We start from the raw sequence: 25687 nt of genomic DNA on the forward strand, positions 1-25687 counted from the left end.
AGAGGCAGCCCCGCTAGCCGGCGCTGGCCCAGCACTGCACAGGGACAGGGATGGGGATAGGGACACTGCGGGCTCAAGCGGATGGAGGGAGGGGAGAGAGCGGCATGGGGGCACTGGGTGGGGGGGAGGGAGAAGCAATGCTGGAATGAGTTGGGGGGTAGATGGCTCATGGGAGTGAGGGGCGGGGGTCCCACTCCCCTTGGTGGACGAAATACAGTAGAAAAGTTCTTACGTCAGAGCTCAGACCCGCATGGTATGGCTGCTGTCGGCGCCCCGTGGGGATTCAGACGAGAGGGGGTTGGCTGGTGGAGTCGGGGAAGCAGGGGAGGTGGGAGGGCTTGGGGTGGCACATTGCACTGGAAACAGAAATGAACAGGGAGGTGAATAGGGGTGGGTGGGGGTGGCAGGGATGGGGAGGCCGGGCACCGAGAGCAAGGAGGCCCTTCCCCAGGCGGGAGCCAGGCAGGAGGCAAGCAGAGAGGAGAGCTGAGGCGGAGCTGGCCTCGGTCCCAGGCACCTCAGAGGAGCACAGGGTCCCCCAGGAGACCGGGCCACTGCAGGCTCTGCTGAGAACCAGTGTGACTGTGGGCAAGGCCGGCCTCTCTGGGCCAAGGCTCTGCTCACGTCTGCACAATGTGGAGATGGACCTTCCACGCGGTGCTCCCGCGGGCATGAGGACGAACAGTGCAGAAAAACCACACTACCCCAGATCACCCGGCCCCTGGCTAGCAACTCGATTCCAGTTATCACCGCGTGAATCACCTCCATGGAAACGGAGGCTTCCGGCAGGGCTGAAGCGAGTACTGTGAACTTAGCCCAGCTTGTGGTCTCAGAAACATGCCCCCCGCTATCCCTGGGGATCCCCTTTCCATCAATCCAGAAAGGGCAAACTTCAGCCCACCCCTGACCAAATCATTACAAGCCTTAAAGTGGTGACATTTGAATGAACGGATTTTACTCTAGTATCGTTATGATTCCATGCTGAGAAGAGCAAAGTGGAAGGACCATGAGGAGGGGGGTTCCTATGAGGAGGGATGAGCTCTCTGCTGCCTGCAGACCCTCGGGCACCCCTCAGTGCCGCTATGAGGCAGGAGCCTGGCAGAGAGAACATGCTCGCTTGGCCTCAGAGAACCAGACCTCAGCCAGGGTCACACTGTTTCCTCCAACAGAAGGATCCTGGCATCCAACTTCTAGCCCCTTGCTCTCCACCCTGCTCTGGACCCCATCACCTCCCTGCCCTCTGTGCAAGGGAAAGGGCTGGTGCAGCTCTCATGGCGTATACACAAACAGCCACGGATGCACACAAGATGTGGGACCTTCTCGTGAGCAGGAAGCTGTTTCTGCCCACACAGAGTGCATGCTTTGTGCCTGGGATCCAACAGGACACTACGCTCACGGCCACCACTCAGATACGTGTGTTTGTGCACTTCCAAACCCCTGCTCTTCCATGTGACCCAACACACGTGTGACTTCACACTCAAATACATTTGCAAATGCTTCCGAAACACACACTGGTGTGTATGTCTGTATTGTGGACCCAGTGGTTCGTTATTTGGTGACTTTGACTTCTAAAACCGTCAAAAAGTCGACAACTAGGCCAGGGCTATTTCAAGAAAGCCAAATATCTATTGCAACGTCCATGCAGTGAAGCTCTTAGAATTACTCACAGACCAGCTCCCTGGAGTCCAGTTACTCTTATTTCTATACACTTCTGAGCAGTTGACCTGCTGGGTGTCTACCCCATGGGAGATCGGAGACAGGGAAATTAGGGAAGAGAGAGGACTCGGGAAGCCCACTGAGAGCTAGAAGAAGGCACAACCGAGGAGAAAAAGTCTTTTGTGAAAGGTAGATAAAATACCTTTAAAAGTGGAAGTTTGGGAACCCTTAGCACGGGTACCCGGGCTGTACAAACTGCAGCCCCAGAGGGCATCCCCTCAGTGGCTCAGCAAAAAAAGGGTATTTATAATGATGCTAAATGAACAAGAGCAAGAAAGACGAATTACGTTAAACATATAACTTCTTTATGAAGGCAGAAATGTTCTCAATATGTATTAGGAATATATCCATTGAGGGGCACGTGGGTGGCTCAGGTCATGATCCCAGGGTCGTGAGATCGAGTTCTGCATCAGGCTCCCTGCTCAGCAGGGAGCCTGTTTCTCCCTCTCATTTGCCTGCCACTCCCCCTGCCTGTGTTCTCTCTCTGTCAAATAAATAAATAAAATCTTAAAAAAAAAAAAAAAAGAAAAGGAATATATCCATTGAAATAGTTAAAATTCACGGGACGCCTGGGTGGCTCCATCAGTTAAGCATCTGCCTTCGGCTCAGATCATGATCCTGGGGTCCTGGGATTGAGCCCCAGTCGGGCTCCCTGCTCAGCGGGGAGCCTGCTTCTCCCTCTCCCTCTGCCCCTCCCCCTGCTCATGCTCTCTCTCTCTCCTCTCAAAGAAATAAATAAATAAATACGATCCTAAAAAAAAGAAATAGTTCAAGGTCACACATGTAGCAGCTATGTTGGGCAGTTGTGACGTGATTACCGTGTGTCCACAAGTCCTACCGCAACTGCCGGCATAACTAATGGGATCCTGCATCTTCATGAGACCTGCTCTCAGCCATCTCGCACACAGACACATACTTACAAGTACCGCAGCGTATACACTCTGCACAACATGCACACGCATGTGCTTTATCACTCCCCAGGCTGCAGGGCAAGGCAGTCAAACGCAAATACGCGAATACGTGCGTTCACCCGGACTAGCTCCATCCTTCCACTGCAGCCTCGCGTGCACATATAAACTCCAATAGCTCACTAAATCCCACCTGTACTCACAACCACGGTCTCCACACAATGTCCACAGACATTCTGCAGACATATACACACATCATTCTATATTTGCACTCCCACATTCCCTCCACCCACGCCTTGAATACGCACAAACGCCTCTACAAACATCACCCAGTACAGGCACGGCGCACGACATCGTGCCACGCGTATGAAAGGACACTTGCTGCATCTTCCCAAATAGCCCCTCCTTGAGTCTGCACGCTCTGGGCATACCGACAAGCGCTCCTGACCATGCCATCCACCCACACTTGGGCATGGCCTCTGCGCCCCGTGCACGCAGCGCTGTCGTTACGGCCCGCGCCCTGCACTCCCATACGCACGGCCCCGGGCTCGAACCTGTGCCCACGCACAGTCCTCGCTGTCCCTGGCAGAGCTGCAGCTATGGGAATCTGGGCCAGGGGCCAAGGGGCAGCGGGGACAGTGGGCTAAGTCTGAGGTCTGGCCCTGCTATGCCATTTTTTAAATAGTTGGGGTTTTGGTAAAAGCCAAGTGACTGTTTGCTTTCAGCGCAAAGACCCTGAAATGTACGCTGGTGTGTATCGAGGGGGAAATCTGATAGGCCAGGGTGGGTTTTGTTTTCATGGAACCTTTGGCTGGGAAACGACAGTGGAGGGAGCCAGGGGCTGGGGCGAGGGCAGAGGGAAGTTTTAAAAACAGTGTTGTGTGTGCTAACTCTTGCAACAGGAAGTTGCCTTTTGCCCAGGGCATGAGGAATTGGATCTTTGGAAGATTCAAGTTCATTTTACAGCTGAACTGCAGAGAGATGGGAAGGAGGCTCCGTGCAGCCGGACTGGTTCTGCTGCCTTTGGAAGCAGGATGGGACGGTGAAGCCCATCCCTTCTGTCGTACTCAAGTCCAGCCCAACCGACAGCCTCTCTCTGAAAGACCCCCAGCGGTGTTCCCTGGCCGCCCATTTAATGTCCATTAGACCCTAACCACCAGTAGGTTCTCCCTTAAGGCATAAATTCCCTTTGTTGTAGCCTGAAACCTTCTGGTTTCTAAAAATATCCGTATTTAGAATAGCAAGAAAAACCACACACAGAGCCTACTTCTAGTCCAGCTACTGCAGGTCAACGAGTCCTACCACCGTCACCAACACCACAACCACGTCGGGCCAGCATTTACTGAGCACTTACCGAGGGCCAGGCACTGTGCTAGGAGCTTGGCGTTTACTGTTGCCATTCCTCACACCACTAGGCAGGTATTTGGATTTGAATTTTACAGATGAGGAAATGGAGTCCCCGAAAGCCAGAATTCAAACCCCTCTTGACCACCAACATGAAACGCCATCCCTTCCACCGGGCTCCTGGCCATAGTCCTGATCTGCTCATGGCTGGCCCCTCGGCCTGGCTACGGTCACTGTGGGCCAGCACATCTGCCTCTCTGCTTCCCCCTCTACCGAAGTCCTTGCAAACCTGGCATCCTTGCCGGGCATCCCTCTAGATGGGCCTTCAAAGCTCCCCCTCTCCCTCTCTGCCCTAACCACTTTTCGTCCTGAGGAGGAGGACATATTCCTTCCCCCCGGCTGGCTTCGTGACGTGACCACTGTCTTTCTTCTATCCTCCACCCTCCCATTAAGAGAGTCTCTTCCATTCTTCCTGACTCCAGTCTCACCTTCTCTGGGGCCATATCTCAGGCTGACTTCAACCTCACGGTGTCTACTTGGAACCCTCTAGCTTTTGTATTGGAGTGAAGTCCGTTCCATGTTCATCTTCTCTTAGCAGAAAAGTGCGTTTGGGTCAATAGCCAGGGTGGTGACTGTATGACTGTCGACTCTGGCTACCTGCCCCATCTTCGCCTTCCCGTCTGCATGCAGCAAGAACGGGAAGTGAGAGGGTACCTTGCAATACCTGGCCCCACTCCACGACTGGTCATACTTTTGTCCTTCCCAACCAAGCTCAGGGATCGTCCTTCCGCTGTGCCTTTCCTTGAGCTGCCCAGGGACAGTGGCGCCCTTGCTCCCTGCGTGGCCTCTGGCCATTCCTCCACGGAGCAGCTGGGAGGGTCATCCTGGCTCCGAGCTCCTGGTTGCAACTCTGGCCCCTCTGCACCCCCCACGCCTAGCACAGTACCTGGCACTCCATAAATGCTCCCCTGACCTTGAGGCAAGTCTCCCTGGCCCTGTACCTCTCTCTCCCTGGCCCCCTCGCAGCACTAAGCTTCCTCCCCTGCACCTGGTCAGCCGGTGTCCCTGGAGGAGCGAGGCCCGGCCCCTCTCACCAGACAGCATGCGGCCCCTGCGGGAGGCCTCGGTCGCCAGGGTACAGGAGATTTCAATCCGCTTCTCCTGCTCCTGAAGCTGGCTCTCTGAGTCCTGGGGCACGTCCACAAGGTCCCCCTCGCCGACAGGCACCACGTTCTGCATACTGAAGAGGCACAGACACACAGACATGGAGTGGGGGGACAGGATGGGCCGACTGGCTAGGGGGCGCCTGTGGACTGAGGTTGGCAGGGTGGCCAGAGGCCTGTGAGGGGGCAGGCTCTGGTTCCCAGCAAGGCCGTCCCCAGGGGCGAGTGGGACCCTGGCAAAACACATTTTGGGACCCCCTACTGCAGTGTCTTAAAGTGCATGAGGAGGTCCGAGTGAACTTTTAGGGCAGCCTTGCTGAGGACGAGAAGTCACCAGAGGGCGACCCAGCAGTTTGTCTTGCCGACAGCACGCGCCTGCGCCCAGCAGGTCTTTCTGGCCCACAACGACAGCATCACTGCCCCGGCCGCAGGGCTGGGCCTGGTCCGCTGCCTCGAGCCGCTGTCGCCATCTGCCCTCGGCTGGGGAGGCTCAGGGCTCGTGCTGGCATGGGTCGGGATGCTAGAGTCAGGGACACTAGTGCCCCGGTGCCAGGGCGGGCAGAGGACGTCGAGGTTCTCCGAGGCACGTTACCTGGACTTGGCGAGGAGCGTCTTGATCCTCTCCACCTTCTTCTGCTTCTCCTTCAGCTCCTCGGGGCTCAGGGGGGTATCGGGCTCCAGGTCAATGTACCGTTCGGGGATGAGGACTTTGTCGGGCGTGGAGAGCTGCGGAGGGACCTGGGTCACCACCTCCATTCCACACCCGCCTCGCCACCCCCAGGCCTTCTCCCCCTCCGCCCTCCCGGACTTCGCTCACCTCCTTATTGATGTCCACGTCGTAGCGCTGGGGCTCCAGCTCCATTTTGCGGAGCCGGGCAATCTCCTCTCTCGGCGTCTCATAGGCCTGCCCCCCGGGCTCCTCTGCCCGCAGGGCTGCCTCCAGGTTGGAGATGTCCACCTCGTGGATGCTACGGTGCCGGCGCACCTAGGGGACAGCGCCATCATGACCACACAGGGACTCTGTCCCCCGCCCCCCGTGCCTCCAGGCAGCCCGAAGCAGGCCCGTGTCCTTGCTGTCCCCGCTCATCATGTCGGATCTGGCCGCCACCCCACACTCCCACTCGGGACAGCTATCCTCCTTCCATGCTGCTTGTCCAAAGCCTGCCCACCTGCAAAGGCCCAGAGGCCAAATCTCATCAGTTATGTCTCCTCCGTACTTGTTACTTCCCACCGGGCCGTACCCCGTGTCTGCAGGCCGTGCCATATATGTTAGGCGGTTGGGTTAGCGTGGCTGACATTGGTCTTTAGTGGTTTCCTACTACATAAGTTCCCATCCACCAAGGAGAGTGTAAGCTGTTTGAGGGCAGGACTTTTAATGATAATTTTCCTGTATTACAAGATTAGGCGCATGCCTGGGGCTACTCTCAGTTCCACGCTCAACGGCCGTGTGGCCCAGGAGTCCTTAATTTCTCCTGACTCTGTAGAGCGCTTTCCTCTCCAGTGCGCTGTTACGATTACGGCCAGTAGACCCAGCCCAGTGCTAAACACACAGAAAATGCTCTAGCCACATGGGTAAGTGATGGCTACCCTCGGGGCTGACTTTTGCACTGTATTTTATTAACTGAATTTCATATAACTCATTTGAACTACAGTAATTAACACATTCCTCTTTGTGACTTATTTTTCTTTCAATACATACAAGGTGCCCACTGTGGGTCCTTCCCAGCCCCTCTCTTCACGCCCCCACCCTAACTGTCCCAGTCCAGGCCGGGCACGGGCTGGGGGTAGGCCGTGTTGGCAGGTGCCGGGCCACGCCTGCGGGTGGCTGGGAGGACTTTACCACTTTGTAGGCAGGCCGGGTAGCGGGGTCGGGGGCCGGACTGGCCGGGAGCTGCAGGCTCCTCCGCTTCTCCTTCATAGAGCCGCTCTGGTGCCTCCGCATGCGGTCAATCTGCTCCTCCACGCTCATCTTGACCTTGCCCTCGCCGGGGAACACGGCACTCTTGGGGCGCTCCTGCTGCCGTGGGAGAGCAGGGCACTGACAGGTGCTCCTCCCCCACTCCCAGCTTCCTCATCTGCCCTAAGGCCTGAAATGTCCCTTCTCTGGGAAGACTGTCTCTAGTGGGGTAAAGAAGGGCGCCTAAAACATATGTGCCTGTCCTAAGCCCCTAGCACCTGTGAATGTCGCCTGATTTGGAAACAGAGTCTTTGCAGATGTGGCTAAGGTAAGGATCTCAGGAAGCGATCACCGGGAATCGGAGTGGACCCTGAATCCAATCTTCAGTGTCTTTATAAAAGACAGAACAGAAGAACACACAGAGTAGAAGGTGATGTGAAGCTGGATGCAGATACTGGACTGTTGGGTCTATGAGCCAAGGAACACAGAGATGGCCAGCGATCCCGGAAGCTGGGAGAGGCACGGGACGGGTGCTCCCTCAGAGCCTCCCGAGGAACCAACCCTGCTGACACCTTGGCTTTGGGCTTCCGGCCTCCACAACTGTGAGAGAATAAACTTCCCGTGGTTTTAAGTCCTCAACTTTGGGGGGCTTTGTTCATGTCCCAGCAGCCCTAGGAAATGAGTCGACTGCCTTAGGTTGGCACATTGGACGGATCGCTGATTTTTGCTGGCACATTATAATAATTTTGTGAAAGGACACCTGGGTGGCTCAGGTGGTTAAGCATCTGCCTTCAGCTCGGGTCATGATCTCAGGGTCCTCGGATCGAGCCCCGCATCGGGCTCCCTGTTCAGCAGGGAGTCTGCTTCTCCCTCTCCCTCTGTACCCCCCACTCATGCACGTGCTCTCTCTCGCTCTCTCAAATTAAGAAATAAAATCTTTAAAAAATAGTAATAATTTTGTTCAGTATTCTTCTCTCTTTCTTATGTGTGTCCTCCTTGTTCCTTGTCCCTTGTCCCTTGGTATGTCTCCCTGATGGCAGACTTCTCCAGTGGGGCTGTTGCCCTCCTCCCACTTGTCCTGCCTTCCTCCTCCAGCCCTGGCTTTCTCGAAAGGTGGACAGATGGGTGGACACACACGGGCCCCTGTGCCCACAGGCTGCACTCACCCGGGAGGACAGTCCATTGGTAAGCCCATTGGCACTCCTCCTCACCACTCTCGACGGAGTTAGCTCTTCATCAGCGGGCGACTTTGTCCGAGGAGGCACAACGCCAACTGTAGGGAGACAGAACAGCCAGTGGGCCTCTGGAGAGCGGGAGGGCAGAGAGATGGGAGCCTGCTTCTCCGAGGAGGCTCAGTCCCACCTGCGGCAGAGGGGAAAGGCCCAGGACGGATGGGCACTCGCTCTCTTTTGCTGTGAATGAGCACCTCTCCGGGCTCCTCTCTGACCCGTGGCCTTCCCTCTAGGGGAGGATGGGACAGGAAGTACCTTTGTTGAGAGCTGCCTGCTTCTCTGCCTCCACCTCTTGCCTGGTGGGCACAAGGCTGATGTCTCTAGCAGTGTCCAGGGGTGACGTCTGGGGGGTGTCTTTCTTGCTCTGCTCATGGCTTGCCTTGGGCTGGGGGAAAAAATGAGAGGACGGTCCATGCTCTAGGGACTGCTGGGAACGTGGCCCTCAGGGATGTGTCTGTGCTTTGCAATGGTTGGAGCGCAAACCCTTGGAAACACGGGATGAGGAAACTCCAAGTGTGCCAGCTGGGGAGTGGGCAGGGACACAATGGAGTCTCCCACCCATGCCATCTGAAGGCTGGCCAATGCTGGGTCACCGTGGGGAGTGAGGGCTCAGGGCTTCCTGGAGGCCCCCAGCTGAGGCCCAGCAGAGAGGCCCCTCAACCAGGCCTGGCCTGTTGGCAAGTGCCAAGAAGCACAGACTTGCTGTGAGCCAGAGAGGAGGGATGGCTGGGGGAGGGGCCTACACGGCTGAGGACCTCTTGGGCAAGAGAACCAGGTGGGCTTCTGTACCAAGATTCTGGGGGACAGAAACGTGCACTTGGCTTGAGGGCTTGCAGAATCAAGCGACTAGACTCTGCACCCCACCTATGCTCCCATGGCACGGCTAGAGTCTAAGTTTTCATGGGGGTCACAGAAAGACTGAGCCAGAGGCCAGAGACACCAGCTCCAGTCAGTGAAGGAGCTGTGTAAGCCCCATGGCCTCCCCTCGTCTGGAAAGCAGAGGTCACGCCGCCTCTCTGTCCCCTCCCGGCAGCGGAGCCAGGATGAGAAGCTGGCTCCCAGTTTCAGACACAGGACTACTCACCATGCAACCTCTTCCCAGCCCAACTGTACCCTCCTGGGGAGATTGGCTGGGGAGCCAGAACAGGGCAGGTTATACTCCAGGGCCGATGGGACCCAAGAGGACACGCGAGGCAGAGACAGACAGCACGGAAGGACCGGGGTCTGAGGTGGACAGGAGGGGACTGCAATGGTACCACTCGCTGCGGGTCCCTCGACTTCCCTTGCCTGCTTGTGCTGGGAGGAAGTGGGGCCCACCAAGCGCCCGGGCATGGGTGGGGGGCGACCCTCATTTTCCCTCTGTCCACAGAGAGCATTCTCTGCTTCCCCTTTCCTTACCTGAGAGTCCACCTGGGCGGCTGCGGGGAAGGTAATATGGCAACAGGGGAGAAATGGCTCCAAGTCCTGCCTTGCCCCCTCGCCTGACCCTTCATCCCACTCCCTCCGCCCCTGCCCTCCAGGACCCAAGGGTGCTGGGTACCTGACCCCTGGCTGGCTCGCCCCCGCGGTGCCAGGAAGGGGAGCTGGGGTAGGGCCAGAAGCGGCTCTCGCTAGGGAGCGGCGGCACGTTTGGAGGAGACTCCAGGGGTACGTAGGCTTTGGGGAGGGGGGGCCGCGGCGGACCGGGCTCCTGAGGCAGAGAAAAGCCAGAGCATTAGGAGGAAGGAGAACAGCCGCTGTGAGAGCAGGAGAAAAGAGCATTAGCAGGGGACAGACGACATCTGGGGGACGTGGGGTGGGCCCGTGCACTGCCAAACTCCCACCCGCGGCCGGGAGAGAGCTCCAGCTCCAAAGTGAACTCTCGGCCTGGCTTCAAGGCTCTCCTTGGCTGAGCCCCCCCCCGTGCACTGCTCTCCACTGTTCCCCAAGTTTTCTCCAAAGCTCCTTGCTCATTGGCCTCACCATCACCCTGGGCCCATCCGCATCCCTGCGTCTTTGCTGCTGCCACCTTTCCTGCTTGTGATGCTTTTCCCTTGTTCCTCTACCTGTCCCAATGAAAGTTCCACCATCTCTTTGACACATCAGGACATTTACGGTCCACACTGAGAAACACACGGCCAAGTTCCAGAGCCTGGCTGCTTCCTCTAAATTGGTCTTGGTCCCCACTGGACTGGGCTCCCTGGAGAAGGGCCTTGGGCATGTGCATGTGTGTTTCTGGTGGGCCTCACCTCATCCCTTGCCCCTTGTAGAGCCCCAGTAAACACCTGCTGATTGACCAGCTAGGAAACGGCTCCCCATGCCCGCCCTCAACCCTCTCACATGCTGGAACAGTCCTGGATTTAAATTCCCACTAAGTGTTGGGTATCTTTGTTAACCGTCCTGGTGTTCAGGAAGAGACTTCCCTGCAAGGAGGCTAAAGATGACAAATGCAGATGAAAGCAAGTAGAGGAAAAATCTGGAAGGAAGTTCACCAAACTGGGTGTGAGACAGAAAGCCAAAGCACTAGGGCTGGAGGCCTCTGGGGCAGAGATGGGCACAGAGTCCGTGTCCTTCAGGCCAACAAGGACCTGGTTCTCCCTCCCTCTCCCACCTACCTTCGACTCCATTTTCTCAGCTTACCTCACTGGACCCAGGCTTGGTGGGGGACCCCTGTGAGCCGGATACCAGTGAAAAGGGGCTTAGTGGGCTGGTGAGACTGGCGGAGCTGAGAGGGCTGGCGGGGCTGTTGGAGCTGTAGGTGGTCGTGGGGCCAAGTCCTCCTGGGGGCAAGCAGAGAGGAGAGATGAGGGATGGATGGGGTAGGGGTGTGGCTCCGTAGGTGGAAGAGGGAGGGGAGGAAACAGGGATATGGGAGGGAGGTTTCAGGGTCACCAAGGCCTGATGGAGGGACTTATTCCAGGGGTTGGGATGCAGGTTGGCGGTGGAGAAGCATGCTGGGCAGGGGTTAGATGATGGATGGAAAGGACAGACAGAAGAGGTTGCCTCTGAGATGTCAAAGAAAGCCAGCCCAAAGTTCCAGGGCTTCAGATCACCACCCGGCTGGTGGGCTTGGGTGGGGGTGGGGTGGGGAGGCACAGGAGCTCTCTGACCTGTTCGGGGGAGGAATCTAGACTATCAGGGTCGTCAGCGTCTCTGAGTGGCACAGCTGGTCGGGTCGTCAGCGTCTCTGAGTGGCACAGCTGGTTGGCTCCGGGAGGCATAAGGAATTAAGGGAGCCCTACCTACCATCCCAGGGGAACATCCTGGAGGCCTGAGAAGGCCCTGACTAACTCTGAGCACAGTGTGAAGGCCTGGAGAGGGATGAGCGTGACAGATGGGGGACGCCAAAGACCCCAGAGCATTTCTGGGGAGCCTTTCAGGAGGCTGGCGGAGAAGGCCCCCACCTCTGTGCTTGGCCGTGTCTGTGCCCCGGGATGGGTTATTCTTCCTCAGCCCCTCCATCACATCCTGGATCCTCCAGATCTCCTTCTGGATTTGCCGGTTGAGCACCTCATTCTGAAACCGCACAAGAGCAGGTCAAGGAAAGTGGGTGCGAGCGGTGCCCCAGCCTTCCCCCCGCATCCCTGCGGGCCAGCAGGACACAGGAGCTGTGCGCACGCGCACACGCTCACACGGCCCTTCCGCACATTCATCTTTCCTGTGGGAAGCCTCTTCCTCTTCAGCTTCTACTAAATAGAACTTGGGAATGGCCAGAGGAGAGGGCCCTGTCACCACAGACAAGAGCCCCTTTAGGTAAATGTGCAGCCTCAGCTCCCAGGGAGATCCGGGTGGTCTTGGAGCAAATGCCCCTCTGAGTGTACCCTTGATGATAGCCTGTTGTCAAGGGCAAGGGTTTTCAATTTACTAATGTCCTTTCTATCCAAATGGCCCTTTTGTGATACTGACACCCAAAGTCTGCCCGAGTATTCACGTATTATATTCAGTTAGAGATTACACTCTTTAAAAAAGCATAGCTTCCACTTATTCAGCCCTCCATGCCCATCCCCCCATGTGCCAGGCCCTGGCAGACACTAACTCCTTTCAGCTGCACGAGAACTCTGTGCGGCACTGGCCACGGGTATCTGACTTTGGAGATGAAGAGACCCATGCCTGAGACCCCCGTGAGGAAGCAGTGTGACCGCCATCTAAGTCTGGGTCTGTTTGTCTCCAGAGCTGCTGCCCTTGACCAGGATGCCTTCCTACCTCCTAAAAGGTTCGTGGTGAAAGTCAGCCTCGCCCGTAGGACATGGAAACACTCGGGTGCTCTGGACCCGGAGGGCCCTCACCTCCCCCTCCCTAGCCAGCTGCAAGGTGGGGTGGTGAGTTTTGTCACCCGGAGGAAACTAGGGGAAGGGGGGACATGAACTGCAAAGGGCTTGCAAAGCTAGCTAGAGAAGAGGCAGAGCCCGGGTAGAGAAGATCGAGGGAGGAAAGGAACAAGAACTCCCCAAGGTCAACGTGTGCAGCCTCCTGCCTCCCAGCACAGTGTTTCTGACCCGTCCTGGGAAGGGAAGCCTCTTTCCTATCTTAAAGGTCCTGAGTGGCCGGCTCCTGCACCGACTACTCCTTCTGAACTCACGAGAGACAGCTGCACGGATGCCCACATCTCTACCCGCACGTGGATCTAAGCCCTTCTCCAGATCTACACCCGTATCGATAGCAATGTGTTAAAGGCTTCCAGTCATAAAGTATCTTCTGTCTAACGTAGCGCTCTCATGTTTCTGTTCAGTCCTTCCTCATGATCTGATGGAACTAAAGAAGATTCCACACGCTCTTCATCCCCAAAACATCTGTCTTACATGGATGTGAATCTTGTCTTTTGTCTCAGGACCAACTCCCTGTCTCAAGTCTCTGAGATCTCAAAAGCAAGAAAGGAAGCCACTTTGGTCTCTTTTGGCCCAAAGGAGAAGGGAAGGCACACTGACCCCCTCCTGCCCAGGGGCCCTCTTCACCTGGACATCCAAATTGAGCTGCTCCCAGAGGTCATCATGCAGGGCAGACACCTCTGACTCAAGGCTCTCATACTCTACGGTGCTGTTCGCCAGGGCCTGCAACGGGGGGGGGGGTGCGTTCACTGAGAAAGCGACCATTGCCAAAGCTTTCCTCCCTCCCCCCCTCCCCCCAGGGGGCCCAGGGCCAGGCCACCTGAGGTCCTGCAGGGCTCAGAGGAGGGCACAGAGGGACAGGCGGAGAGGGCCCAGGGCTGAGACATTCTGATGACAGCCAAACGGTAGCCCATCTGACTGCAGGCCAAAATACAGAAATCAGAATCCTCTCCAGATGGGCGGGTACGCCAAGAGGGGATCATACCATGCCCACCCTCTCCTGGTCTCCCCAGACTGGGTGACCCAAAGTGGAGGACAAAAAGAGAGGAAACCCAGAGGTGTCTGCTCCCTGGGGGTTAGAGACCTTCCTCCTTTCTGGGCCACGTTTTCCTGGCCTTTTGCTGCTGCGCCCCGGAACGACTACATCCGGGCAGTCAGTCCTGCAGGGTCTGCCCTGCACCCCGGCAAATGACCAGACCAGCAGTCCTGCCGTCGGTGTTCTGGTTCTTCAGGGGAGAGGACAGAGGGAGCCAGCCAAGCTGTGAAAGCAGCCGACGAGCTAGGGAGCCCTCGACCTCACACTGTCCTGAACGAATCCCAGGGCAGGAAGTTTGTGGAGAAAGAAGCCGTTTCCTTGCTGGAGACTCTACGGAGCGAGTGGGCGGGCGTACTCGCGGCCTATCTGCAAGGTACTGTTAAGGTCTTCTGTTTCTGCCCCTTCTGGCCAAGAACACCCTGCTCTTGCCCGCCGAGGAGAGTCAGGAACGAGAGAGCAGAGCCCGGGAGGGGTGGTTCTGCAGAAGCGGTGTTGACTGCGGGGACCCAGGGCGGGGCTTACCGTGCTCGCCTGAGACAGCTCCACCCGGATGTTGATGAGCTGGTTCTGTAGGGACTCTTTCTTGTGCAGCAGCTTCTCCGGGTAGGCGGGCTGGTTTCCAAACATCTCCAGCTCCTGGTGGGTCCCCATCAAGGCACTTTCCAGGCTCTCCTGCAGAAAGGCAGGGGAACGCCGTCAGCAGCCTGATGATTCCTCTCTGGGACTCTCAGCAGCAGAGGCCCGAGCCCCAGCAGTACCCGGTAAGGGCAGGACGGAAGGTTAAGACCAGGCTTTGGCAGCTTAGGGTGGAGACGGCACCCCGCACCTGTCCGTGCCAGCCTCCCCACACGCCCCCAACTCCAGGCCACCCCCTGGCTCTCACCTTCTCAGCTCGGAGCTGCTGCACCAGCCGGTCCTGCTCCCTCACCACCTTGTTCTGCTCACACAATTTTCCCAGCAGCTTCTGGGGGCCCGAGGGGTTGGGGGGAAGGGAGGGAGAGAGAAGGGGGTGAAGGACATGGTTTGACGGGGACCTGGGACACGGCTCGGAAGGGCCTGGCCTCTGGATACCACCTCCTTTCCCTGCTGAGGAACCCCAGGCCTTCTTCACCTTGACCTTGGAGGCTCCTGGGAACAGGAAGTTGGTCTTCACCTCGGGAGACTCCCCAAGGACCTACTGGGAGGGGAGATGGGCGTATTCTCTGAGGAAGTGAGTCAGCTTGAGAGGGGAGCTAAATGCGAAGCTCCTGCACCCCCCTCCTCCTGGGGGTTCCAATTCCAGAAGGGCTGAGGAGATAATGAGGTCTGGCCTCCCAGGCGGGCATGGATTGGAGGAGTACGCAGGGTGTCTGAACTCGCAGTCTTAGGAAAACCAGAGAACCACGTAAACTGGTTCGCCAGGCTCGCAGGACTCTGTCCTCCCCTCCTTCCAGGGTCTCAGGAAGGCTAATGCTGGGATCCTTCTGAGGTCTGGCCCTTGCCTGGATGGAAACTTTCCCAGGCCTACTGGGCAGGTCCTTTACCCAGGCAAGACCCGTGGTGATGGGGAAGAGGCAGGGTAGGCCAAATTTTTCTTCTGGAAAGACTTATGCTTTCCAATATCCATACCTTTTTTCATGCCATTCCTCAAATACCCCCATGGCTCTTTTCTACTGGCCACATCTTGTCTTCTGGACCTTTTAACTTCCAGGCCCAGATCACCGGTTACCTGCTTTGTCCCTGACCCACCGGCCCACATGGTCTCACAGCCTTGCCCTCCTGCAGAACCCATCATCCATCCCATTTAGCATAGGAATCATATGTTACCTCCTGCTGCTACCTGCCATCTCCCACTACCCTGAAGCTCCCCGAGGCCAGGGGCAGGGCTGGGTGCTTCCCTCTAGTGGCCTCGGGGCAACCGCCACGCTGGGCACAGAGAAGCCTGGCTGATACACCTCCTAACCAAGTCTGTGTTCCTGTAATAAGCAGATCCCACTGCTGGAGACAGCGGGCCTGGGGCTCCGTGGGGAAACGCACACAGCCAGTACGGGGAGGGGGGGGAAGACGGAGAAAAGAAGGGGGATGAGGAAGGGGCAGGCAGAATGTTGTCTTTGTGCTGAGAGAGGACATGGGTCAAAGGCATGAAGAGCCACCAGAAGGACAGAGATGAACGGAGGAAAAGCCCCAGCGGAGGAGAGCGAAGATGAGGACGACAGCGGGAGGGACTGGAGAGGACAGAGGAGCAGGAGAGCTGCTCTTACATCTGTGTCTTGCTCGTTTAACTTGTAGGTGTGGAGACCGTCCCGGAACACTTCTGGGTACGGAGGGACCTGCAGGAACACGAGGCCGGTTACAGCAGCAGGGCATGGGTAGGGCGCATGGGGACGGGAAGGCGGACAGCCCTTGCTCCGTTCTTGTCAGAGGCCGTGGCCCATCAGCTCCGCTATCCAATCCGGGAACCCGAGCTAATTTTTTGTCCCTGGCTGGGAAGCCTGGCGTGGCCCCGTCTAGGTTCTTCCCCATTGTTTGGGCTGATTTCTGGAGACAGTGGTGCTGCTCTGCTCCCCAACTCAGGATGTCCTCTCTCTCCCACAACGTCTAGGTCTACTGTCGAGAGGGACTCCGGGGCTGTAGAGATCCCGGATGGCTTACTGGAAGCAACCACGAGAACAGCTGTTAACCCCTGGCAGTTTCTGAGGCTGAGACCCGGGGAAATGGAATGAGAGCTGGAAACATGAGAGAATGATTATCTTGGTAGATTGCACACCGGTCGGTCATGGGGTTTGTGCCTAAACCAGCCAATGCTGCCCAGCCTTGGTGATGCCTCTGGTGACCACAGCACATTCTACACAACGGGGGCATCAGATGGTTCCATGTCACACCCCTCAGGCCCTGAACCCCAAAGACGTCTGTGAAGAAGATACCCAACATGAAACAGAAGTCCTAGACATTAAAAAGCAGATTTGCGATCGCTGGCATGGTATGGGATGTTCGGCGCCGGCTATTTTGATGGTTTGAGCAATGAGCCTTGGGTTCACCCATGAACATGAAGAATGGAGGAGACACAGTGGAATTAGAGGAGGGGAGGGGGCGGGGCCGGGAGATGAGGCCTGGGGGATGAGCGGGTGGGGCCGAGCAAAAGCCCCAGCCCAAATGGCTCGACTAGACCATGCACAAGCAGCTGAGATGGTGCTGACAGGGACCATGCTGCCAGGCGGCGGTCTTACTTGCATGAAGATCTGGGCCCTGGGGGAGGAGTTCTCCACCATGCGGTTCACCATACTGATGAGAGTCTCGCTCTCACTCATCTGCAGCAGAGGAAGGAACGGACGATTCAAACTCCGGCCCCCACGGAGCTGTCTCCCCATCTCCCTCCTGGGCTCACTTCCCCAGAAACAGGAAAGGGCAGCTCGTCCTGGGGTCTCCAGCCCCCTCTGCTCGGCCTTACCCGTCGCTCACCCCTTGTGAGCTCCGTCTCAGGACCAGCGCTGAAGAAGTACCCCGAGGAAAGGCCACAGAAGGGGGGCTGGGGGCTGCTGTGCCCTGGCTCGCTGGCCCTGAAGAGACCCCTGCCCAGTGACACTTCCCCCAGGGTGTCTGAGAGGTGCGGGTCTCATCCACATTGGCCTAGGTCAACTCCCTGCCCCGGCTCTCTGTCCTCACGCTGCTTTGGTCAAAGACCACACCGGCAGGTGGGAAAGCCCATCTCCCCAAATTTGAACTAACTCAAACAGCTGAGAAAGAAAACCTGGAACTGCTCTTTGGATGGGCCTTCACAAAGAGGCAGGCACAGCTCTCTCTCCCCGACCCCTGCCCACCTCTTGGCTCTAGAGTAGAAAGGATTGCTAAACACGGTTTCCAGAGCTGGGCTGGTAGCATCCATGCCGATCTTGGATGACGCTAGGGAGCAAATAAGGAGGCCAAAACAAGCAAGCTGTGTTAAAGGGACACCAGATACTCCAACACTGTTCTCTGACATGTTATCTTTGTGTTTCAAGAATCATTAGGAACGTGGAGGGGGAAAGACTGCTTGCCAGATGAAAAAGAAAGAGAGATGAGGAAGGTCAGGGGACAGGGAGGAGGGGGGGAGGGAGGGATGACGACAAGCCAAACAAATCAACAAGAGATGCCATCATTTACCCCCCAGTTCCAGTGTGACAGCATCGAAAAGTGAAACTATTAGGGAGTGTCCTTGGCTATGTCCCTTTAACCTAATTGACCCACAGGACAAGGTAGCAGAAGACAGAGGGAAGTTACCTGGGGAAAGCTTTCTGGGGAGAGGAAGGGAGGGAGGAAAGGGACAGAGCCACTTAGGGTAGAGCTTCTGGGGTCACAGTTCAGGAGGCCCTCACATCTTTGGCTTTTATCTCCCCCATCTTCATTGGGCCCGCATGTATTTTTCCTCTTACCCGTTTAGGTGCTTCTGTGTGCTGGGGACAGGGCGAGGGGCTCCCAGCCACCCCCATTTGCAGGGTCCACGCGTCTTGAAAGGCTTTCCTAGGATCTGATCTCTCTACCTCTTTAGCCCGTTTGGAATTTTTTTTGACGGCATCAAGTGTCATTTAAAAGGCTTTCCAAAGAGCAGCTGTAGTTGGAGGTTGAGTCTTTGTAAAATAGTTCACCGTCAACAGGACATCAGCCCCATTTTCTGTAAGGATCTGAACTCAAGTCAGTCCCTATCTTCTTGGAGTCCTGTGTGTAGGAGGTCGTGTTTACTGTGCACAGGGCATGCACGTGCCGTGTGTGTGTGTGATTGTAAGATGGCGTGTGTATATGTGCGTGTGTCTGCTGCCTGTGAGCCATGCCTGCGTCCTGTGCGTGCGTGTGCATGTGGTGTCTGTGTAGGACCTGCAAACACACCAGGTTTGAGAGGGCAAAGGAGGCCAGGGCTTTGCCTGGACATCCACTAATCTCACTGCTCGCCCAACCAGTGGATCTCAAACACTAAAGGAGGGAAGCAAGAATGTTCTCGCCCTGGGTGAGGGGCACCTGGGTAGCGCAGTAGTTAAGCGTCTGCCTTCGGCTCAGGGCGTGATCCCGGTGTTCCGGAATCTAGTCCCACATCAGGCTCCTCCGCTGGAAGCCTGCTTCTTCCTCTCCCACTCCCCCTGCTTGTGTTCCCTCTCTCACTGGCTGTCTCTCTGTCACATAAATAAATAAAAAATCTTTAAAAAAAAAACAAAAACAAAAACAAAGAATGTTCTCGCCCTGAACTGCTCCCATTCACACTGCGGCTCTGGGGATCTTTTAGCCCACATGGGCTTTGCCTCTTGGATTCCTCTGTGCCACCTTCTGTCTGTCCAAAATGTCAGATTTTGTGGGAAAGCACCCGGCGCAGTGCCTCATACATCATAAAGGTGCTCAATTAATATTTTAAACTGAGTGTCAGAAGGAAAAGAATAAAATAATCCCAGCAGCAGTCAGCGCTCCTCACCGACGCCTGACACAGCGCCAGCGCTCACGCACTTACCCGACCCTCCAGCAGCTCCCGGAGGCAGGAAAGGTGGGTTTTACAATGTCCATTTTATGAGTGAGAAAACATAGGCCCAGAGAGATGAAGCGACATTTTGAAGTTAAAAACAACAACAACAACAACAACACACACACACAACAAAAAACCATTGTAAATGGCAGAGCTGGGACGAGAGTGTCTGACTCCACGTTCTGGACTCTTTTTTTTTTTTTCCTTTTTTTAAAGTTGGCTCCACGCCCAGCATGGAGCCCAACACAGGGCTTGAACTCACGACCCTGAGATCTTGATCTGAAATCAAGAGTTGGACGCTTAACTGACTGAGCCACCCGGGCACCCCTGGACTCTTATCCTATAAAACTCCCTTTTAAGATTATTATCCTTTACCTAGAGGAGGTCCTCTGAAGTGTTACTTCTGAAGCTCCCAGCCTAAGGGCCCAGCCTGTCCATAAGGGCAGAAGCCCCAGGAGGGGCCCTGCTGTGGCATTGAATGCTGGCATGGCCGGCACTGCAGATGGGCCGCAGAGAGGAAGGCCTGCCCAGCAGCCCCTGCTCCTCGCTACTCCGGGCCCTGCAGACCCTGCTTCCTGCTGGGGTGAGCCCACCCTTCCCACCGCTGGTCTGGGTTGGCATCCTAAGGCTCGTCCCCATGGGGGCTGGAACACTCGTGGTGTGGACACCACATACTGCTTCTGGAACTAAAATGCAAGGTCCGTGAGGGTTGGGAGCTGTCCCTGCTGATGAAAATGTGGATATCAGGGCTTCCCAGTGCCCAAGGCCTTCTACGAGGATGATCCCACCAAGGCATGGAGGCCCGTGAGATGATAGGTTATATGACTTGTGTCTAGATAGAGCGATAGCCTCTGATTTCAAGTTCAAGGTTCTTTCTGCAACTTTAAGAGCATGAAATCATCCTAGGAGGTTCAACTGCTTCTTCATATATTAGACATCTTCTCAGCTATAAACTGGGTCAAAAGCTCAGGTCACGTTCCAAGCTCCGCCATTTGCTAGCTGTGTGTCCTTGGCATGTTACTTAACCTCTCTGTTTCATTAGTTTTATTGGTTCTAAAAGGGGAATAACAACAGTACCCACCCTGCAGTGTCGTTGCAAAGATTAAATGTGTTAGGATCTATAAGGAACTCGGAATAGCATGAGGCACAGAGAAAGCACCCAGGGATGGCAGCTGCTGGCATTACTACTATTACTATGACTCTTACCATAATTTTCACCACCTTGGGCCACCTCCACCGGGCCATGCCGGGGATGCCCAGGTCCCCTGTAATTTGTAGCGCAGATCTGGACTTAGGTAAGAGTATGCGCTCATATCAATGCCCGGCATCCTGACCCCCACCCCCAGCGTGTCTCAGCGCAGGGAGTATCAGAGCCCCTCAATTTGGCAAGGTAGCCAAATGGTTAGAGCCTGGCGCCGGGTCTCTGCAGCCAATCACGTCCATCTATGGGAACACTCACAGACTCTTCTAGATGAAACAAGGTTGCTGACACTCCCTCAGTCTACCCCGTGGAATTCTCAAGGAGAACACAAGCCCTGGATGCAAAAGAACTTGGCAGAGGAACTAACAAATACAATTTTAAAAAACCATCCTAGGTCAAGTCTGTAGTCCTCAGTTCACAAACTGTGGAGTTTAGCAACCACCTGTAAACTAGGAGAGAGAATTTCCCAGATTCAGGCGGCACTGAATCCCTTGCATGTTAGGCCGAGCCTGGCTGCTCACCTCCCCCACCCCTTCCACTGCCTCTGCCTCTTCTCCAGCAGAAAGGCAAATTCCCGCCTGCCCCCTGGGGGGACAGTTCCATCTGGCCTGAACAAATAGGAGGGGGCATTAATTATTCATGTGGTCATTTCTTATTCTCCCTTCCCCAGGAAACTCCCAGCTGCCCCAAAAGGCTTTGACGAGGAGGGGTGTGAATGCGCAAACCAAAATACAAGCCACTTTGTTGCGTCCTGGTGGTGCCAACAAAGGTTGTCAAATGGATGGACGAGGAGGAGGTGGGGAGGCGCAGGGAGACAGACGGGAGGGCGGGCAGGGGAATGGCGAGGGGGCACCAGCTCTGCCTACCTGCTGATCCAAATACTCTAGGTTTCTTTGCAACTGAAGATCTAAAAGTTCATCCTACCCGGAGCCCGAAGCCCAACGGCAACACAAACAAACAGGAAGAAGACAACAGAAAACAATAAAAAGGAAGCAAAGCAGTAAGAGTTAGCTGGCGGGCAAGGTCAAAGAGAGGCCTCTGTCTCCCCTTGAGGAGTTCTGGGGAAGGGAAAGGTTGAGGCTGGGGGCAGGCACCAAGTTGTCTACTGGGTACCCAGTGAGAAGAGGGACTCACTGGGGCCCCAGTTCCGGGGCTCCTGATCCGCCTGGCCCTCCCCCTGGGAGAGGGAAGCACCACTGAAATAATCTAGTCGGCCCTCCCTGGCAGCTCCTGAGTTTTCCAGAAGATTCCATTGTTTCTAGATGGGTGCTGAGCTGTGTGTCAGGGCTAGAGCTTGGACAGAGAAGGATCAAGGGGAAGGAATGGAGGGGCACCCCCCCACCCCCGCGCCTGTAGAGTCTCCTCCCCCTCGACCTCCAGGGGCATACGTAGAGACAGGGGTCAGCAGCAGGCCTTCGGGAACAAGGACTGGGCCTATCGGTTCCAGTGCCCCCCCCCCCCCCCCCCCCCCCCGTGTTTCAAGGTAGAGAATCTGCATCCAGTTCTTCGGGAGGGAGGGGGATAAAAATGCTCTGGAGAACAAATTCCCGGGAAAGACAAGTAGAAAGCAGGGAGAAAAGAAGGAAAAGACATAATATGGAAAATTTTTTCTTCCTTAATCCCACCACTTGTCTCTTTCCCCAAAAGTAGCACTCTAGGCAAGGACAGACTTGGAGAAAATGCCTGTTACTGGACACTCAGGCCTGACTTTTCTTCCCAGTCCATACTCCAGCCCCGGCCCCGGCCCCTCTGCATGTGGGGCAGGAAGCTGTTCCGGGGTCTAGAGGGGCAGGGCATCACATGCCTCCAGATCCTGTCCCCTCTCCTCCACCGTGTGTCCCAGGGATGGGCGAAGTGGCATCAAGCTCTGCATTGGGGTCAGAGTCCTGGCCGGGAGGGAGGAGGTATCCAGAGGCTGCTAAAAACCGGGGGCGCCAGGCACAGAGCACCCCTGTGGCTGTCCTAGTTCAGCCCCGCCCTGGGAGGAGAGGTTCTTGGGGGAATGGATGGGAGGAGAGGACGTACCATCTTATCGTGGACCGTGGGGGATGGTGGGTAGTTGTAGGGGAACAGTCCTGCAGGGACTGGTCGCCTGTCTCCCAGGTAATCATACTGGAAGAGAAAGGGATTTGGAGAGGTGAGGGGGTACGGCTGGGACACAGACTTCCCCACCAACTGAAGTTCAAGGTTAGGGATGTTTGTATCCTGTCCCAGAGCAGATGCCAAATTAAAATAGACGGCATTTATCCACTGCAATATCCTTGCATTGACCTGTCCGGTCCTCAAGATTTAAAAAGACAGAGCCCTCTCTGCCCTCTAAACACAGGATTAGGGTTCCTGGCATGACCTGGGGACGGGCACCAACAGCAACGTTCCTACTCGGGGGTCAAAGCAAATCCCCCAGAGCAGCTCTCCCACAGATAGACCCGTATAGGGCCAGTGGCTCCCCCAGGCATCATCATGGCTCCTGCCAACATACAGTGTGTGTCCCCGTGGGACACAGTGACCCCGAGTCCCAGATGCCCCCACACCTCCACCACTCCTCCGCAGATGGGAGTAGGCTTCTGGGGGATCTCAGGGGATGAGGCAGGAAGGGCGGGCTGGTGGCTCACCTTGGGGGAGCTGATGGATCGCCTCATCACATAGGCAGCAGGGTCGGCATAGATGTCCTCGCTGCGAGGTGGCAGGCGCTCAAAGCGGGCACTGGGTGAGCGGACGGGGGAGTAAATGCGGGCACGGCTGTAGGAGCCCTGGCTGGGCGAGCGGGGCACAGAGTGGGAGCGGGGCTGCAAGGACAGGCGGCGCAGGGAGCCGGAGGTGGCGTCCATCTCATCATAATAGACTGGCTGCCGGGAGGGGGAGGGGCCGGGGAGCCAGACGGTGCCATCCTGCCGCCCATAGCCTGGGGGCTCCTTCCACTCCCGCAGCTGGAAGGCAGGGCCGCCTCCATTGCGGAAAGAGTGGCGCTTGTCCTCCAGCGCCCAGGGTGGGCTGATCCGATCATAGGCAGGCATCGAGCAGACGCTGTCGGGCCGCACCCCTGGGGGGTAGTACTGGTAATCGTCTGGGTACTGGGAGGAGTAGGGGCCGTAATACTCAGGGACCCTGCGGGACACGGGGTAGAACCTAGAGGGACTGAGAGAGAGACAACATTGTAAGGAAGCCAGGCCCCCCAACCCATCACTGTGCCCCAACCCCACCTCCGGGTCTCCCAGCCTAGAGCAGGGTGTGACCAGGTGACTGTCACCCCAGGCCGACCCTGGGAGCCCACAGAGGCAGCCACTGCCTGGGCACTGACTCTGACTTGGGGGAGGTAGTGGGGTGCAGGGAGAGATCCCTCAACACTTCCTCCCTCAACCAGCAACCTGAGGCTGGGAATTTCACATTCAGAGCTTCCGTCTTTGTCTTTTTAAAATGAAATAGCCCTGGGGAGAAACTTTAAGCCTTCTTCTTTTTTTTTTTTTTAAAGATTTTATTTACTTATTTGACATAGGTAGAGACAGCCAGAGAGAGAGGGAACACAAGCAGGAGGAGTGGGAGAGGAAGAAGCAGGCTCATAGTGGAGGAGCCTGATGTGGGGCTCGATCCCACAACACTAGGATCACGCCCTGAGCCGAAGGCAGACGCTTAACCGCTGTGCCACCCAGGCGCCCCACTTTAAGCCTTCTTAGCCATCTCTGAGCCAGCATGAACCCATGTATCAGATCCTTTCCGGAGAAGTGACTGGCAGAAAAAGCAGAAAGAATGTGAGCGTACTGGGCACTGGGGAGGGCGACAGAAGAGGGACAAAAAGGCAGCTTCCCTGGCTTGACATTCTCATCAAGGAAGGGACTCATCCCAAGTGAGGTGCTCTACCGGGGGCAGGCCAGACGTCCCAGGCACCAGAGCAGCAGCCGTGAGCAGCCTTCCCGCAGCTGTCAACCTGCGTCCCCTGCGCTCTGGGGAACTGCCCACCCCCGCAGGGAAGGAGCGGCAGCCCCGCTAACCTGACACATACTACTGGGCCCAATACATGTCTTCCAGTATTTGCAAGCCTGTCACCGGACAAAAGAGTAAATGGGCCTAGAGGGCAGAACTAGGATCGGTGAGGGACAACATTGTTCCTTTTCCCTTTTCTTAACTGCATACAAAGATTTTCAAATAATTCGAGCCATTTAAAACTGGGGTGAGTTGGCTTGGCAGCCCGTGAGCTCGTGGTGGCAGAGATGCCAGGTGGCACCGAGGGTGTCACGAGGGTGTCGTAAGAGGGCCGGACACACAGACAGCTCTCTAACTGGCATGACTCAAAGGCCCCTCCCTCCGAGCATCTGCATGCCCCCTGGGCACTCCCGCATCCTCGCAGAGAGGCACTGGGTCCTCCGGCCCTGTCTCTGAGGACTGTAGACAGGACAGGAACCGGGCAGGGGTCACAGAGCTGGGGGGCAGTAGAGGATTTGGACAAGCTGGGAACCTGGGCTGGAGGGTCTTCCTGGTGTCCCAACACAGCCTGGCTTCCAGAAGATTTCTAGCAAGGAACGCTGTGCATGTGACCCCCCGGCCCCAGCCCCTAGCCGTAACACCACCCCAGCTCTGCGCCGGCGCCCCACCAGGACTCACCTCCGAAGGTCGTCAGGTGGCGGCACCCCTCGGCGCAGGTTCACCCACTGCTGAAGCTGGTTCATGGAGCTCTTGCGCTGGGCGATTTTGTCGGGGTTGGCACGTGGGGGGAAGCTCCGCTGGTGTCCTCCGCTCTCTGAGTCCTGAGGCGGGAAAGCTGTGCTTGCTGGTCGGCTTGGGGAGCTACACTGCCAGCCGTTGGGCTGAGCGGGCCGATCGCCCCCCCCTGGGACCCTTGGGCCCTCGGGGTAAGGGCTGCCGGGCTCCGAGGCTGGTTCCGGTCCAGCTTGAATGCCGTTGGCTTTCACCAGAGGCTCGCTCTTGACTTCGGGCCTCTCGGGCTTCCTCTCGGCCTTCTCGCAGCCCCGGCCATCACCCTCCCCTCGAGTCTTGGCCTCGGGCTCGGGCTTCGGGAGGCTGTTGTGGGTTGGCTGTTGGTGGTGTTTGCTAGGTGGGATGTTCTCAGAGTCTGGCTTCTCGTGGCTGCAGGACAGCAAGGGAGATGTTGTAAGTGACCCCATCCCGGCACGGAGTTGGGCAGGGGGTGGTAGACCGGGAAGGAAAAAGGAGTGGAGAAGGGTGGGCAGGAAGGTAGCAATGGGAATGGGATTCAGTGAATTGCAATTTTGTTTCCTAAATCCCCCCAATTTTGCCTCCTTGCTCCAGCCTGGGCCATCAGTGCAAAACATAGTCCAATCTTGTCTACACACGGTTTGCTCTCCATGGGTCACTCTCTGCTCCCTTCTGCTGACCTGCATTGAATCCAGCCTTCGGAAGCTATGGCCAACACTGACCTCCCCCAGACTGGTCTCCTTGGCAGTCTGTCTCT

At 56.6% G+C, this 25687-nt stretch overlaps 1 protein-coding gene across 16 annotated transcripts in view; it reads right to left on the bottom strand.

The window, feature by feature from the left end:
• The window catches only part of PLEKHA6 (pleckstrin homology domain containing A6), a 137734-nt gene that overhangs the window by 4291 nt on the left and 107756 nt on the right, over positions 1–25687 (bottom strand). For 5 of the 16 annotated variants that reach the window (XM_019798544.2, XM_019798540.2, XM_019798551.2 and 2 more), the window contains 19 exons: positions 24859–25341; positions 22875–23397; positions 22288–22374; positions 21129–21182; positions 16807–16887; positions 15841–15909; positions 14484–14564; positions 14123–14272; positions 13192–13287; positions 11644–11755; positions 10880–11019; positions 9801–9950; positions 8516–8645; positions 8195–8301; positions 6972–7148; positions 5949–6116; positions 5724–5857; positions 5063–5208; positions 233–356 (listed from right to left, as the gene is read on the bottom strand). In XM_019798544.2, coding sequence (XP_019654103.2) covers positions 241–356; positions 5063–5208; positions 5724–5857; positions 5949–6116; positions 6972–7148; positions 8195–8301; positions 8516–8645; positions 9801–9950; positions 10880–11019; positions 11644–11755; positions 13192–13287; positions 14123–14272; positions 14484–14564; positions 15841–15909; positions 16807–16887; positions 21129–21182; positions 22288–22374; positions 22875–23397; positions 24859–25341 — 3004 coding nt within the window. In that variant the 3' untranslated portion in view covers positions 233–240. The remainder of the gene's footprint in view (positions 1–232; positions 357–5062; positions 5209–5723; positions 5858–5948; positions 6117–6971; positions 7149–8194; positions 8302–8515; positions 8646–9800; positions 9951–10879; positions 11020–11643; positions 11756–13191; positions 13288–14122; positions 14273–14483; positions 14565–15840; positions 15910–16806; positions 16888–21128; positions 21183–22287; positions 22375–22874; positions 23398–24858; positions 25342–25687) is intronic. The other 11 variants (XM_019798541.2, XR_004627349.1, XM_019798543.2 and 8 more) reach the window with 11 other exon arrangements.

This window comes from Ailuropoda melanoleuca, chromosome 8, assembly GCF_002007445.2.
Source record: "Ailuropoda melanoleuca isolate Jingjing chromosome 8, ASM200744v2, whole genome shotgun sequence".
Taxonomy (NCBI): domain Eukaryota; kingdom Metazoa; phylum Chordata; class Mammalia; order Carnivora; family Ursidae; genus Ailuropoda; species Ailuropoda melanoleuca.